The 11638-nt window shown below is 37.4% G+C and overlaps 1 protein-coding gene across 6 annotated transcripts in view; it reads right to left on the bottom strand.

Annotated features, from left to right (window-relative positions):
* Nucleotides 1-6737: 6737 nt before the first annotated feature.
* LIMS1 (LIM zinc finger domain containing 1) overlaps nt 6738-11638 on the bottom strand; it is a 150027-nt gene continuing 145126 nt past the window's right edge. For 4 of the 6 annotated variants that reach the window (XM_027621533.2, XM_027621534.1, XM_027621530.2 and 1 more), the window contains exons 8-11: nt 10816-10864; nt 9398-9473; nt 9018-9209; nt 6738-7013 (exon numbers count right to left, since the gene is read on the bottom strand). In XM_027621533.2, coding sequence (XP_027477334.1) covers nt 9062-9209; nt 9398-9473; nt 10816-10864 — 273 coding nt within the window. In that variant the 3' untranslated portion in view covers nt 6738-7013; nt 9018-9061. The remainder of the gene's footprint in view (nt 7014-9017; nt 9210-9397; nt 9474-10815; nt 10865-11638) is intronic. The other 2 variants (XM_027621532.2, XM_027621529.2) reach the window with 1 other exon arrangement.

Here is an 11638-nt window from a genome sequence, read left to right as displayed (position 1 = left end):
TTAGATTCAAACCACAACTTCCAACTCCCCTTCTGTGGTCTGTGATTCCAAAGTCAGTTCAGTTCCCAGTGTGGATGGGGCTATTCAAGTTCTGTCCCACTTGTGTGCCACCTAGTGGTCGGTTGAGGACCACGGGCGGTGGTCTGTCAGTTGAGCCTCAGTCTTTGGTGTATTGAGCAGGGCCAGGTCCGTGCAGGGGAGCAGCTCAGAAAGGAGCCCCGATTTCGTAAACAACTTTGTGGGTTCACTTCACTAAGCAGCTCTCTCGGCAATTTCCCTGTTACTTTTGTTTCCTGCAGCTTCTAGTTTTTAGTCTTCTGATCAGACACCTGAGGCTTGACCTACACAGCTCTGCCATGTATTTCTGCATCTGGGGCCAAGCAGCAGGAGGACAGAGTTGGAACAAAAGCAACTTCACCCTCTTAGTTTCACCCTCTTGGGACTACAGCTGCACCAGTTGAAATTTCTCCCCTTCAGAGTTTTGGTTCCTGGGTCCCAGGTAAACGGGAATTCTCACAGGCTGTTTTCCAGGCTCTTGGCTTGGAAAGCCCCCTTCCCCGTTCTCCCTCTACAAAGCTCTTTGCCGTGTCTCTCAAAGCCCTGTTCAGCGGTCACCACCTTTGAGAAATCTTTCTAGAGTCCCTAGAATGAACCTCTGTCCTCTGAGCAATCTCTGTATCCTACCCCTATTTCTACTATCAGTTCTTACTTCACGATGTTCTGAGGCATTTTTTATGGCCCGTGGTACACTGTGAGATTTCCAAGGCTGGAACATTTATTGCTGCTTCACTGTCTTGTAGTGCAGTGGCTGACAAAAGTTTACATTCAAAGTTTCTTGAATTTGTTTACTTTTTGATTTACCCTCTCCCCAACTCTAATTTGTGTCCCTTTATCTGGCTTTGGAAACTCATTAAGCTCATTAGAATTGTGTATGAACTAAGCAGCTGACAAGCAAGGGCCTAGGGGATTTTTCTGAGTGACATGAACATTAGTGCATGGACTTTAATAACCTTTGGTCTTTTTAAGGCTCTTGTTTCCTCATTTTTGCCTGTGTTCTGGTAGAAGTTGGCAGAAAGCTTAGTTCCAGATAGTTTAGGACTCATCACTGTACACAAAATTAGAAGGCCCTAGCTGTCCTCTGAAGGAATCTACAATTTGAAAGAGAGAAATAGCCATGTAAAGTTTTCAAAAATAGAGAATAACTTTTAAGAACAATACCTCCTGATTAAATGTGGGGTTTGGGGGGATTAACTGGAAAGCAGTATGAATAATTTTCAAAATGCTGATATGTTGACCCCCAACATAATCCCTCTTATGGGATTTAACATGGTGCTAAAGGTATGTGGCGAACAAATATCCTTTTAGTAAGCTGCTCCTTTCATGCTTGTCTCTAATATTTTGGGGATTGAGATCTTCTTCTTGGGCTGTAAAAACACAACTGAGATTTCTAGTAGGGAATACAAGCCCAGTCGCCTGCTGGTAAAATTTTAGATTTAAGAAGCCATTTTTGACCTTTGCTCCAATTAGTGACAGTCATCAAGTTGCGATCTCCTACTTGATCTTGTGACATCAAAAATTCTAATATGACAGTAGGATTAGAAAGTGAAGAAGGAAATCCCAAGGTTTTAGAAGGGAGAAGAAATTACATTTTTTCCTTCCCAGACACGGGTCTCCCCAGTGGAGAAGTCAAGTCAGGTGAGGCAATCAGCACACTTGTGCAATCCCCGGCTGACTGGAGATTCTAGAAGGTAAGGGGGTGAATCTGAGGCACCGAACTCAGGATCCCCCCAGTAAGGTCTTAAGGTTTGGGTGATCACAGCACAGTTTAGGGAGCACAGCTGGAACTGAGCTGAAAGTAAATTTCAACTCTGCTAAGTTAGAATTCCTGAGAATTTATATAGGAGCTTGCTTTAAAAAGCTCACCAGTGCTCCACGGATGGAGGAAAATTTGCCAACAACAACAAAGATGCAAACAATATTGCAGATACATATTTAACCCATTTAAAAAAACACATTCAAAAAATAAAGTTAGCATTTCCATTACTGTAGCATAATACTAATTTTGGCAAACCGGAAGCACTACCTGAATTGAATACGGTCCCCCTTCTTCCCTGCCAAAAAACTCCAAACAAAACACTTCAGAACCATTTTAATAACATTTTCTGAAGATTTATTTTAGAGAGACAGAGAGCGAGCGAGCACCGGGGCCCCCACCCCTGGCCTCTTCCCCTGCGGGGGGCTGACCGTGTTCGCCTCTGGAGATCCAGCTCCTCCAGGAGCCTTCCCTCCCCCTCTGCTGCTGTGATATGGCAAAACCCTACGTTCACCCTCGCAACACTTCCTACGTGGCGCTGTGATTACCCATCTCTCCCACTTGGGCGGGAGGAAATCAAAGCTCTGCACCCGCGCCGGGGAGGAAAAGGAGTCCGAGACTCAAATCACAGAGACCCTGAATCTCTACGTTCAAGGAGGACGAAGGGCAAGGAAAGGAGGGTGAACGGGAAGAGGAATGCCCCTCGAAAGCGCCACACAGTCTCCGGCCTTGCTGAGGGATGTAGTAAGATATGTTAACATACATATATAAGGAGATGTAAGATATCGCCTTTGCTTAGAAATGAAAAATATCGGAATTATGGTGAATAGTGGGAAGACTCCACCACTATTCTGTATGGTCCTGGGATTTGGCTCACACAGTAACCAGATCATTTTCTTTTATTCATACACATGAATATTTCTACTTTATATTCAAGAACACTTTAATTTTCTCTCTTGCGCGCGCACACACCACAAGTAACAGAGTAGAAACATTTATACATTTGGAATCACAGGAATACTTGGGTTCAAATTCTGAAGATGCCACTTTTAAGTTGTGCAACCTCAAAGGACCTACTTAATGTCAGTTTGCAGCTCCTCTGCTATAGTGTGGAAAGAATTTTAAGTAACCCATATAATTTTAAGGATTAAATAAGATAGTATTTGTGGAACCCTTGTGAACTTTATATAGAGAATGTCTGATATTCTTACATGGATGTAGATATGACTACTTTAATTATGTTCCAAAAAAACTATAGTAAAAAATTTTAAAATGACTTTTAAGAGAAACCTTTAAAAAATTGATATATAATTGACCTATAACATTCTATATCAGATGTACATGATTCAATACCTGTATTTGTGAAATGATCACAGTAAGTCTAGTTATCCATCACCATATGTAATTACAAAATTTTTTATTCGTAAGTTTTCAGATATACAATACAGTATTATTAACGATAGTCACCATGCTGTATAGTACATCTCCATGACTTTATAACTGAAAGTTTGCACCTTCTGATCCCCTTCACCCACTTCACCCACCCCAACACCCAGCTTCTGGCAATCACTGATCTGTTCTCTGTATTGATGAGTTGCGTTGTTTTTTCTTTTAAGTTTCCATGAAATCATATGGTATTTGTTTTTGTCTGATTTATTTCACTTAGCATAAAGCCCTCAAGTTCCACCCATGTTGTTGCAAATAGCAAGATTTCCTTTTTTATGGCTGAATATTCCTGTGTGTGTGTGTGTGTGTGTGTGCGCGCGCGTGTGCACACACACGCCTGTATACACACAATTTCTTTATTCATTCATCTGTGGATGGACACTGAGGTTGTTTCCAAAACAGTTTTGTTTTTAAAAAAGATTTTATTTTTTAAAAAAGATTTATTTATTTTAGAGAGAGAGAGAGAGAGAGAGTGTTGGGGGAGGGCAGAGGGAGAGCACCTTCAAGCCGACTCCTTGCTGAGTGCAGAGTCTGATGCCGGGCTCGATCCCACGAGCCATGAGATCACGACCTGAGCCGAAACCGAGAGTCAGATGTTTAACTGACTGAGCAACCCAGGTGCCCCATAAAGATTTTATTTTGGGGGGCGCCTGGGTGCCTCAAATGGTTGTTTGCCTTCAGCTCAGGTCATGATCTCCAGGTCCTGGGATCGAGCCCCGCATTGGGCTCCCAACTCAGCAGGGAGCCTGCTTCTCCCTCTCTCTGCCTCTCTCCCTGCTTGTGCTCTCTCGGTCTCTCTCAAATGAATAAATAAAAAAATCTTAGAAGATTTTTTAAAGTAATCTCTACACCCAACATGGGGCTCAAACTCACAACCCGAGATCAAGAGTTGCACACTCCACTGATTGAGCTAGCCAGGCACCCCACGAAAACAGTTTTCTTAAGCATTAGTCCTATCTTCTCATAGTTCCATGTCTCAAAGTCATTCAAATGAAACAATGCACAATAGGATTATTCTTAATTATGAACATTTATTAAACACCAAGAGCATACTGCAATGGTTGCTATGTAAAAACACAATTAACAACATAGTGTCCCTGCCATCGAGCTTACGATCGAAAATGAAATGCAAGAATGCTGTAAGCATACCTCAAACTTTTCTTAACTTAGAAATGGCTATTTTGGCAAGTAAGTGAGGCAAAATGGCCTATCATTTTAGATACAATGTTAATAAGGCTTTGAACATGATCCAAAGAATATTTTACTTGTACCCAGACATTTCCCCCGATTATAATAGGTTTGGTAAGAAAAAGAGCACTTAGAAATTGGGTGAGAACAATGAATTATTTCAAATTGCCTTGTAGGACTTTAAAAAGAGAGAAATGCTTACTAGCCTGAGTTTTTCCACAGCCAGGGAAAACCCCATGAAAAATATCATGAATTCGACCAAGCCTGTCTTCTATTCCACTTGCAACTTTTCAACTTCCTCCTCCTTTCCCACAGGTAAGGACTCCAGTGACGCCCCTAGCAGGAAAGAAGTACTGTATCTAGACAAAATATCCTAAAGTTGTAGAGGGTTGCCAAATCTAACTTCCAGGAAATATTAATTCCTATTTTAAAAGAGTAGTGAGCAAAGACAGCAGTGTGCATCTGGCTGCAGGAGAAGCTGGGCTATGTAAGATACGTTAAGCAAAGCAGCTGAGCTCAGTTCATGCATCTTCAATGTGATTAAGAATACGGGTAAGTAATTGCTTTCTGTCCCTTATTTCTGGTGTAGGGGGATTTGACAATTTAGCATCAAGATCCCAAACTGCAAAGCCTGTACTATTTTGCCTATATCCATAGTATAATATTTAATAAATACTTCCAAAGTTTTCCTTGCTGGTTACGTATTAGCTGACAAAGGCATTCTGAAGGGATTCTGATTCTTACTGTCAGATGCAAAGTCTTAAACTATATATTGATTATTTTCAACCACTGATAATTCTTTGAACTCTAAAAGAACACTAAAAAGTAACTGGTTATAAGTTATCTGAAAACTGAAATAGAATTTACTCTGTAAAGTGCATGCACAAATTTTTAAAAAAATACATGCATACAAATATTTTAATGGCAGATTGGTAGCATCCTGAGATTTTCTTTTAATGGCAAAACGGTATTTCAACAATTTTTTTAAAAACCAGTAATTTCCTCCTTAAAAGTCCATCTTGGGAACTTTCTTTTAAATGATAACACAGCAGCAGCAACATTTAAAAAATGTTCACAAAATTTGCTTTGCATACAAGTTTATCGAGAAAGAATGGTCCAGAAACTTCAGGATAAACTTTCTAAAAACACTTTTTATAAAGTAGAATAATACACTACTTTTGACCTAAAATTGACATTTAAACATCCTCCTCCCAATTTAAAAGTGTCATTTTTACCTCCTCCTTATAGTAAATAAAATCCAATTACAACATCGGAAATGAAAAACTTGAAACACCTATCAATATCATTCTTCTAACAAGATGACAAAAATTAATTTCCATTAATTAAATTCAATTTTTTCTCCCCCAAAAAGGAGAGAAAAATAAAAAATCAAGTATCACCATAGCTGTGGCAGAGGAATTTGGGTTTACAAATCTCAATCAATGCACTTATTTTTGGTATTGCATGAAACAGCTACAATTCCTGAATAACATATGTTTTTCTAAGGCAAGGCAAGGTTGGTTACGTATACAGCATAGACATTAGCATGGTTATAAAGGTAGGAGGACCAATACATATACATTCACTTGTTTTAAGTGATACATTCCAAGCTACATAAAATTTCATTTCGTGTCCTATTCTAAGACTACATCTTTGATCTTAAGCTTAGAAGCATAACTGCTGTAAATACGTTAAAAAATACTTCATTTTTTCCAATATTGTAAAGTATACTGAATTTTCAAATGCCTAGTCCAAATTTTTTTTGCACAAAATTTAAAAAGGCATACTATTAGCTAGCTATAACTACTGTGTTAAGTAATTGTACTAAGGAAGTTCACAAGAACAAAATACAAAACTAAGCATAATTATTGCATTTAACAAAAAATGAAATCAAGTAGTTCTGAATGCACTTGTTTTTTGTCTTAGTAATGTGTATATTCATTTTATAGCCACTAGCTACTAGTTTGATAAACATACTCAGATTCTGTAAGATTTGTTTTTCTTGGCTGGTTATTTTTTTTCCTTCTATTCTCTCCAACAGCAGTTGGAATTATTTTTCTTTCAAATATGAAGTAAAATAATGTTTCTATTTTTTATCTGAGCCATGTGAAAGCTGACTCCCTACTTTCATTTTGAGAAGTTAAATTAATTTTTTTGGACCTTAGTTAAAATCTAACATCTAAGCCATGTGTTTTTTGCTGTTAAGGACAATCTACATTTTGACAAATTGATAAGGGTTATTAACAAAAGCAAATCTTAACTTCATCTGTGTTTTAAATGATTACACAGGCTTTTTTTCTTTTTTAATGAGAAGAAGGAGATGAAGAAAACCATTCATACAGGCCCTCTTCACTCTCAACTATTTTGAGATACAGTTCTAAATAGAGTGGATCAAGTCAAGTAACGTTGGTAATCTCTTTTCTTTGCGTAGAAGAGAAAAAACAAAGGAAGTTATTTCCTTCCTAAGGTCTCAGCTAGTTTCTTAAGTCTTTTCTTCAGCTCCAACGGAAATTTCTCATAGCACTTCTTACAGACTGGCTTCATGTCAAACTCCACAAATTTATTCCTAAAGAGAGAAACAATAATAAATTAGTAGAAATGTATTTGACACAGATATATAAATAATGTGAGGTAATTTTACTGAAGTAAATGAAGACACTATATGATGACATTGATATTCATAGCAAAAACCTATAATTCTAATCTCAACTTTTGTTATGGTGGTAGATGTAAAAAATTACTGTATCATTTGAAAAAAACTGTCCTTATAACCTGATCTTATATATCTATTTGTGTTATACAGAATGTACATTACATTTTAGTCTGTGCTATGTACACAGAAAATCTAATGTCAATATAATTAGGTAAGTAAATCAAATCAATCACACATTAAAGTACCATGAAAACACTTTAAAGAACAGTTATTTAAAGCCCAGAGTTGTATTTCTGTAATTTGAACGACCTTCTCTTTGTTGAAAGCAAATTAATCTTCATTAATATTTTAAATTAGGTATCTATGAGGTTTCATCTTTCCTTACATAAAATGGTTGCTCCAACAACAAAAAAAATCATTTTCAAAGAAATCTTAAATTGTAATGGGTTATTTTGGTTAGTTGTCTGACAGAAAGGTTGGTAGGGGAGATACAAGAAAGTTTTTAATCACCCTTAAGAAACAGAAATGAAACAGATTGCCTGTGGTTCCATTTTGTGAATGGTCAGCTGTATGGAGAACTCAATTCTTTCTTTTTAAAGCTGGAGCAATACACACATTATCAATTTATTTGTAAAACAGTTCTGGAGAGGCCAGGTTTTTAGACAGCTTCCTAACTATCTGTTATGCATTTCCAAATGGTAATTACAATTGCTTATTGCTGTTGGAATCCACGGTCCTAAACGGTGAACTGAGGAAATACGCAACTTTATAATTTGTACATTTTCCTCACTTGTTTTTAGGTGGCATTTCTGGAACAAGTCTAGTGGTACATTGTTATCTATGGCAAACGATTAAATCAGGTGATACAATTTTAAAGAACAAATAACAAAGTTAATTCCTAATCATATATTTAATAAAATGAAAACTCTTATTTTCAAGCATTACATGGAATTTATTCCCTGGCTGTTTTTCACAGAGATCTTAATGCTGACAGAAATTCAAATGATTTTATTTTTCCAATGACAGTTTGATTTAAATAGTACTCCTGAGTTACAATTTTCTCCCAAAGACTTCTAGCATGAAAGCTATGAAAACTGCCATTTTTTGGATGAAGGAAATAAATTATCACTACTTTGAGAGATACTGTTAAGCAAACTTCAATGGTTTTAATTTTATATTTGAATTTTAATTCCTTTTTATGGAAGGAAACATGAAAACTGGAACAATAATAAACTTTCGGAGCTCAGAACACAATGGTAACTGTGAGGGAACAATGGGACAATCATGCTAGTAATTCAACAGAATTTCAAAGATTGAAGTATTTCCCACAAAAATCAGGAATAAAGTAGGGCTTGAAAACATCAAGAAAATGAATTCATAAACAGCAGCAATGAGCACTCTATGAAAGTGCATACAAACACCAAAGACAGTAGATCTCTTACTAGGTATGGTAGGTGGTCTTTGCTTAGATACAAAACATGCTGAAAGGATTTAATACAGAGCTCAGAACATGTGACACTTGGAATTTATCAAATAAGTCATTTTAGGCAAAGACCAAAAACCCGGATTTTAGAAGCTGTAATTAGCAGAGAAAAATAATTTTCCCAATATCTACTAAATAGAGATTGGAAATCTTCCCTTTGAATCCATTTAAAAAAAAAGAAATCGATATACCATATTGTGATATAAACAGAGAGATGAGGGAGTCGACAGATTAAGGGAAATAAGTTAAGTACAAGCCGGTATTAGGTGGGGATTTTATTAGTGTAGCTTTAATAATTTTAATAAGTAGGCAGAAGAACCAGCTCTACACGGGACAAGTCCTTGGACTTCAAGCTCTGACAGCTACAAATACATGCCAAAAGAAACAAAAAAGCAGAAGGCCCAACAGAGCAAAGCACACTCCAAAGGACTAACCGAAGAAGCAAGCAGGGAGCATGCTGGCAGAGGGACAGAGAAGGTCACAGCCACACTGGCTTTCTCTTTTTCTGCTTGTCCTTATCCTTCGCTTCTCTCTCCCGTTTGGCAAGTCGCCTCTTAAATTCTTCTGGCATTTTTTCGTAACAGTGTTTGCAGACTGGTTTTAGATCAATTTCAACAAACTTATCCCTTGGAGCAGGACAAAGAAGGAATAGAAGAAAGAACATAAGACAATTAAAGGGAGAACCCTCACTCTTGGAAGGCCTACACAGAAAGAACAAGGAATAAATTCTCTCTTTTAAAACTCCGTATTTTATAAAATGTTCCCCCAAAGTGTTCAGTCTTCGGATTCACCCCGGACTAAACTGCAGACTTACTTGAGCGTTAATTTAGTGTTGCAGGTGGAACAGGCAAAACAGCTCACACACCAGGCCTTATTAAGAGCGGAGACCACTAGAGAAAGAGGAAAGACATCGGGTCACACACACTGGTGTGGAAGGTGGTGAAGCTGACGTTTTCAACCCAAACAGAGCTAAGGTGACTTCCACGACACTTGGAAGAGGTTCTCAAGACGTTTTCTTGCAAAACGATCACATGACTAAAAATCTCAGTGCCATTAATGTTTACAGAATCAAATTAATTAATTTAAGGCTATTTTTTCACGTTACTAAAAAACTGAGCACTTATGTCCTCCATGACTGTAGGTTGGTTTCACCTTAGGGAAGATTACCACTGGCTTTTTCAACCTTTATTTATAGTTAAAATTTTCCTTCTTTCCTTTGAGTATCCTGTGAAGCATATAAATGGTATGTAGCATGTCTTCCCACCAAAGCTTGTCCTCTCACTCCCGTGGATGTTGGGGTGTGTATTTAACATGCACTACGTCACTCAGATGAGCTTTTCTGGCACAGGGCCTGCCTACAAGCACACCTGCCGCCACCTTTCCGTGCCTACCGCCACGGGCCCAACAAAGAAATATGGACTAGATAAGTAATTTAAAAAAATCCAGACATTACATTATTTGCCTGTAGAAGTCTTTTCCAAAGCTGACGAACTGAGCTTCCTCTGACAGCTTCTCTCACCTGACAACTATCTCACATAGGAAGGAGTTAAGTTTTATTTTCTATGGCACTGAAGGCTGCTCTCCTGAACTACTCCTTTTGCAAACTGCATCATGGGCAGCGTTTTGTGAAGTATTTCCCGAGTTGGGTTCTCTGACAAGAACCATGAAGCACGCTGAAAACAGGAATGTTTAAATTTTGCCAGGAAGTTTCTAGCAGAATTGTGCTAGCGACTATTAGCAAACACAGCTGCTTCCTTTCTGTCCCAGTTAATCAGCCCTGCTTAATTACCACAATACAAGGCTGGTAAGCCTAGAAATGTCTACAGAAAACTGCCAGGTTTTAGCATCTGCAGGGTTAAAGGGACTCTCGCCGACTGCCATGGCAGATTAAGCTGTTCCTAATAAACACTGCTCTACAGCTTCCAAGTTATATAATTCCAGGGGATGGAAATAGAAACAGACCTCAAGGTTGGCCATGAATGTTCCCACAATATCTACCGTAACAACCCTGTGGCAATGCCCTGAAGTATTATCATAAAAGAGTAACAAATCCATCTCTTAGGACACTATCATTTCTGCTATGGATTACTTGAGAAATATGCCAAAGGAAAAAAAAAGGTAACTGATAATCATATTCCAAACAACAGCAGTCATTGACCTCTTTCGATTTTCACATTACCCAAGTGTTTTTGTGTCAAAACGATGCCATGTAAAATCCCTGCAGATACTTACCATCACCTTCTATAACACGGTTGCAATGGAAGCAAACATCACCAAAGAGCTGAAAGTGAAAAAAAAAAGTGGTAAAAATTCAAGATGTGTTAGAACTAAGTTTTAGAACACCAAATATTTAATATAATTTCAGTTCTTTCTACCACTTAAGACAAATAGCTGGCTACCTAGATCCAGAATTTACCATTCATTACTACAGAAAATCAGTAAAGTTCACGGACTAGTTTTTACTTTTTACAATGAAAATAATTTACTTTTCATCACTATCAGAAACAAAAAAGGCTTTGGAAATGTTCCAGATTTAAGGAAGCTAAAGGAAAAAACCCTAGCTAGGGTCCAGTACTGGAATGGAAAAAAATGATACAAGGACATTACTGGTACAAGTGACAAAACTCAAATAAATACACTGATTATATATCAATATGATTAACTGATTATGTAAGAGCACTCCATATTATTGGGAAATATAAGTTGAAGTATTTAGGGGTAAAGGACCATGATGAATTAACTTATCATCAAATGCTTCAGAAAAAATAAGTGCCTCTATATGAATACATATATGTATATAAAGATATGTGCATTTATTAAGTGTATGTTTTTATACAGAGAAACACATGCAAATGATGAAAAGACAGGTAGGTATTCTTCATATTTTTATTTTATTTCAGACTTTTGGTGAGTCTGAAATTATTTCCCAAATAAGAAGTTAAAAAGAGATCTCTATAGTCTGATGTACATTTTCCAAGAGATTTCCTTGTAGCTAAGATATTAAGCTCAAATTCATCTAAGTATATATGTAGTATCCAAGGAGTACAATCAATAC

Source organism: Zalophus californianus, chromosome 8 (assembly GCF_009762305.2).
Source record: "Zalophus californianus isolate mZalCal1 chromosome 8, mZalCal1.pri.v2, whole genome shotgun sequence".
Taxonomy (NCBI): Eukaryota; Metazoa; Chordata; class Mammalia; order Carnivora; family Otariidae; genus Zalophus; species Zalophus californianus.
The sequence above is the reverse complement of the archived record's forward strand: the minus strand, read 5'-3'. Positions and strand labels throughout refer to the sequence as shown.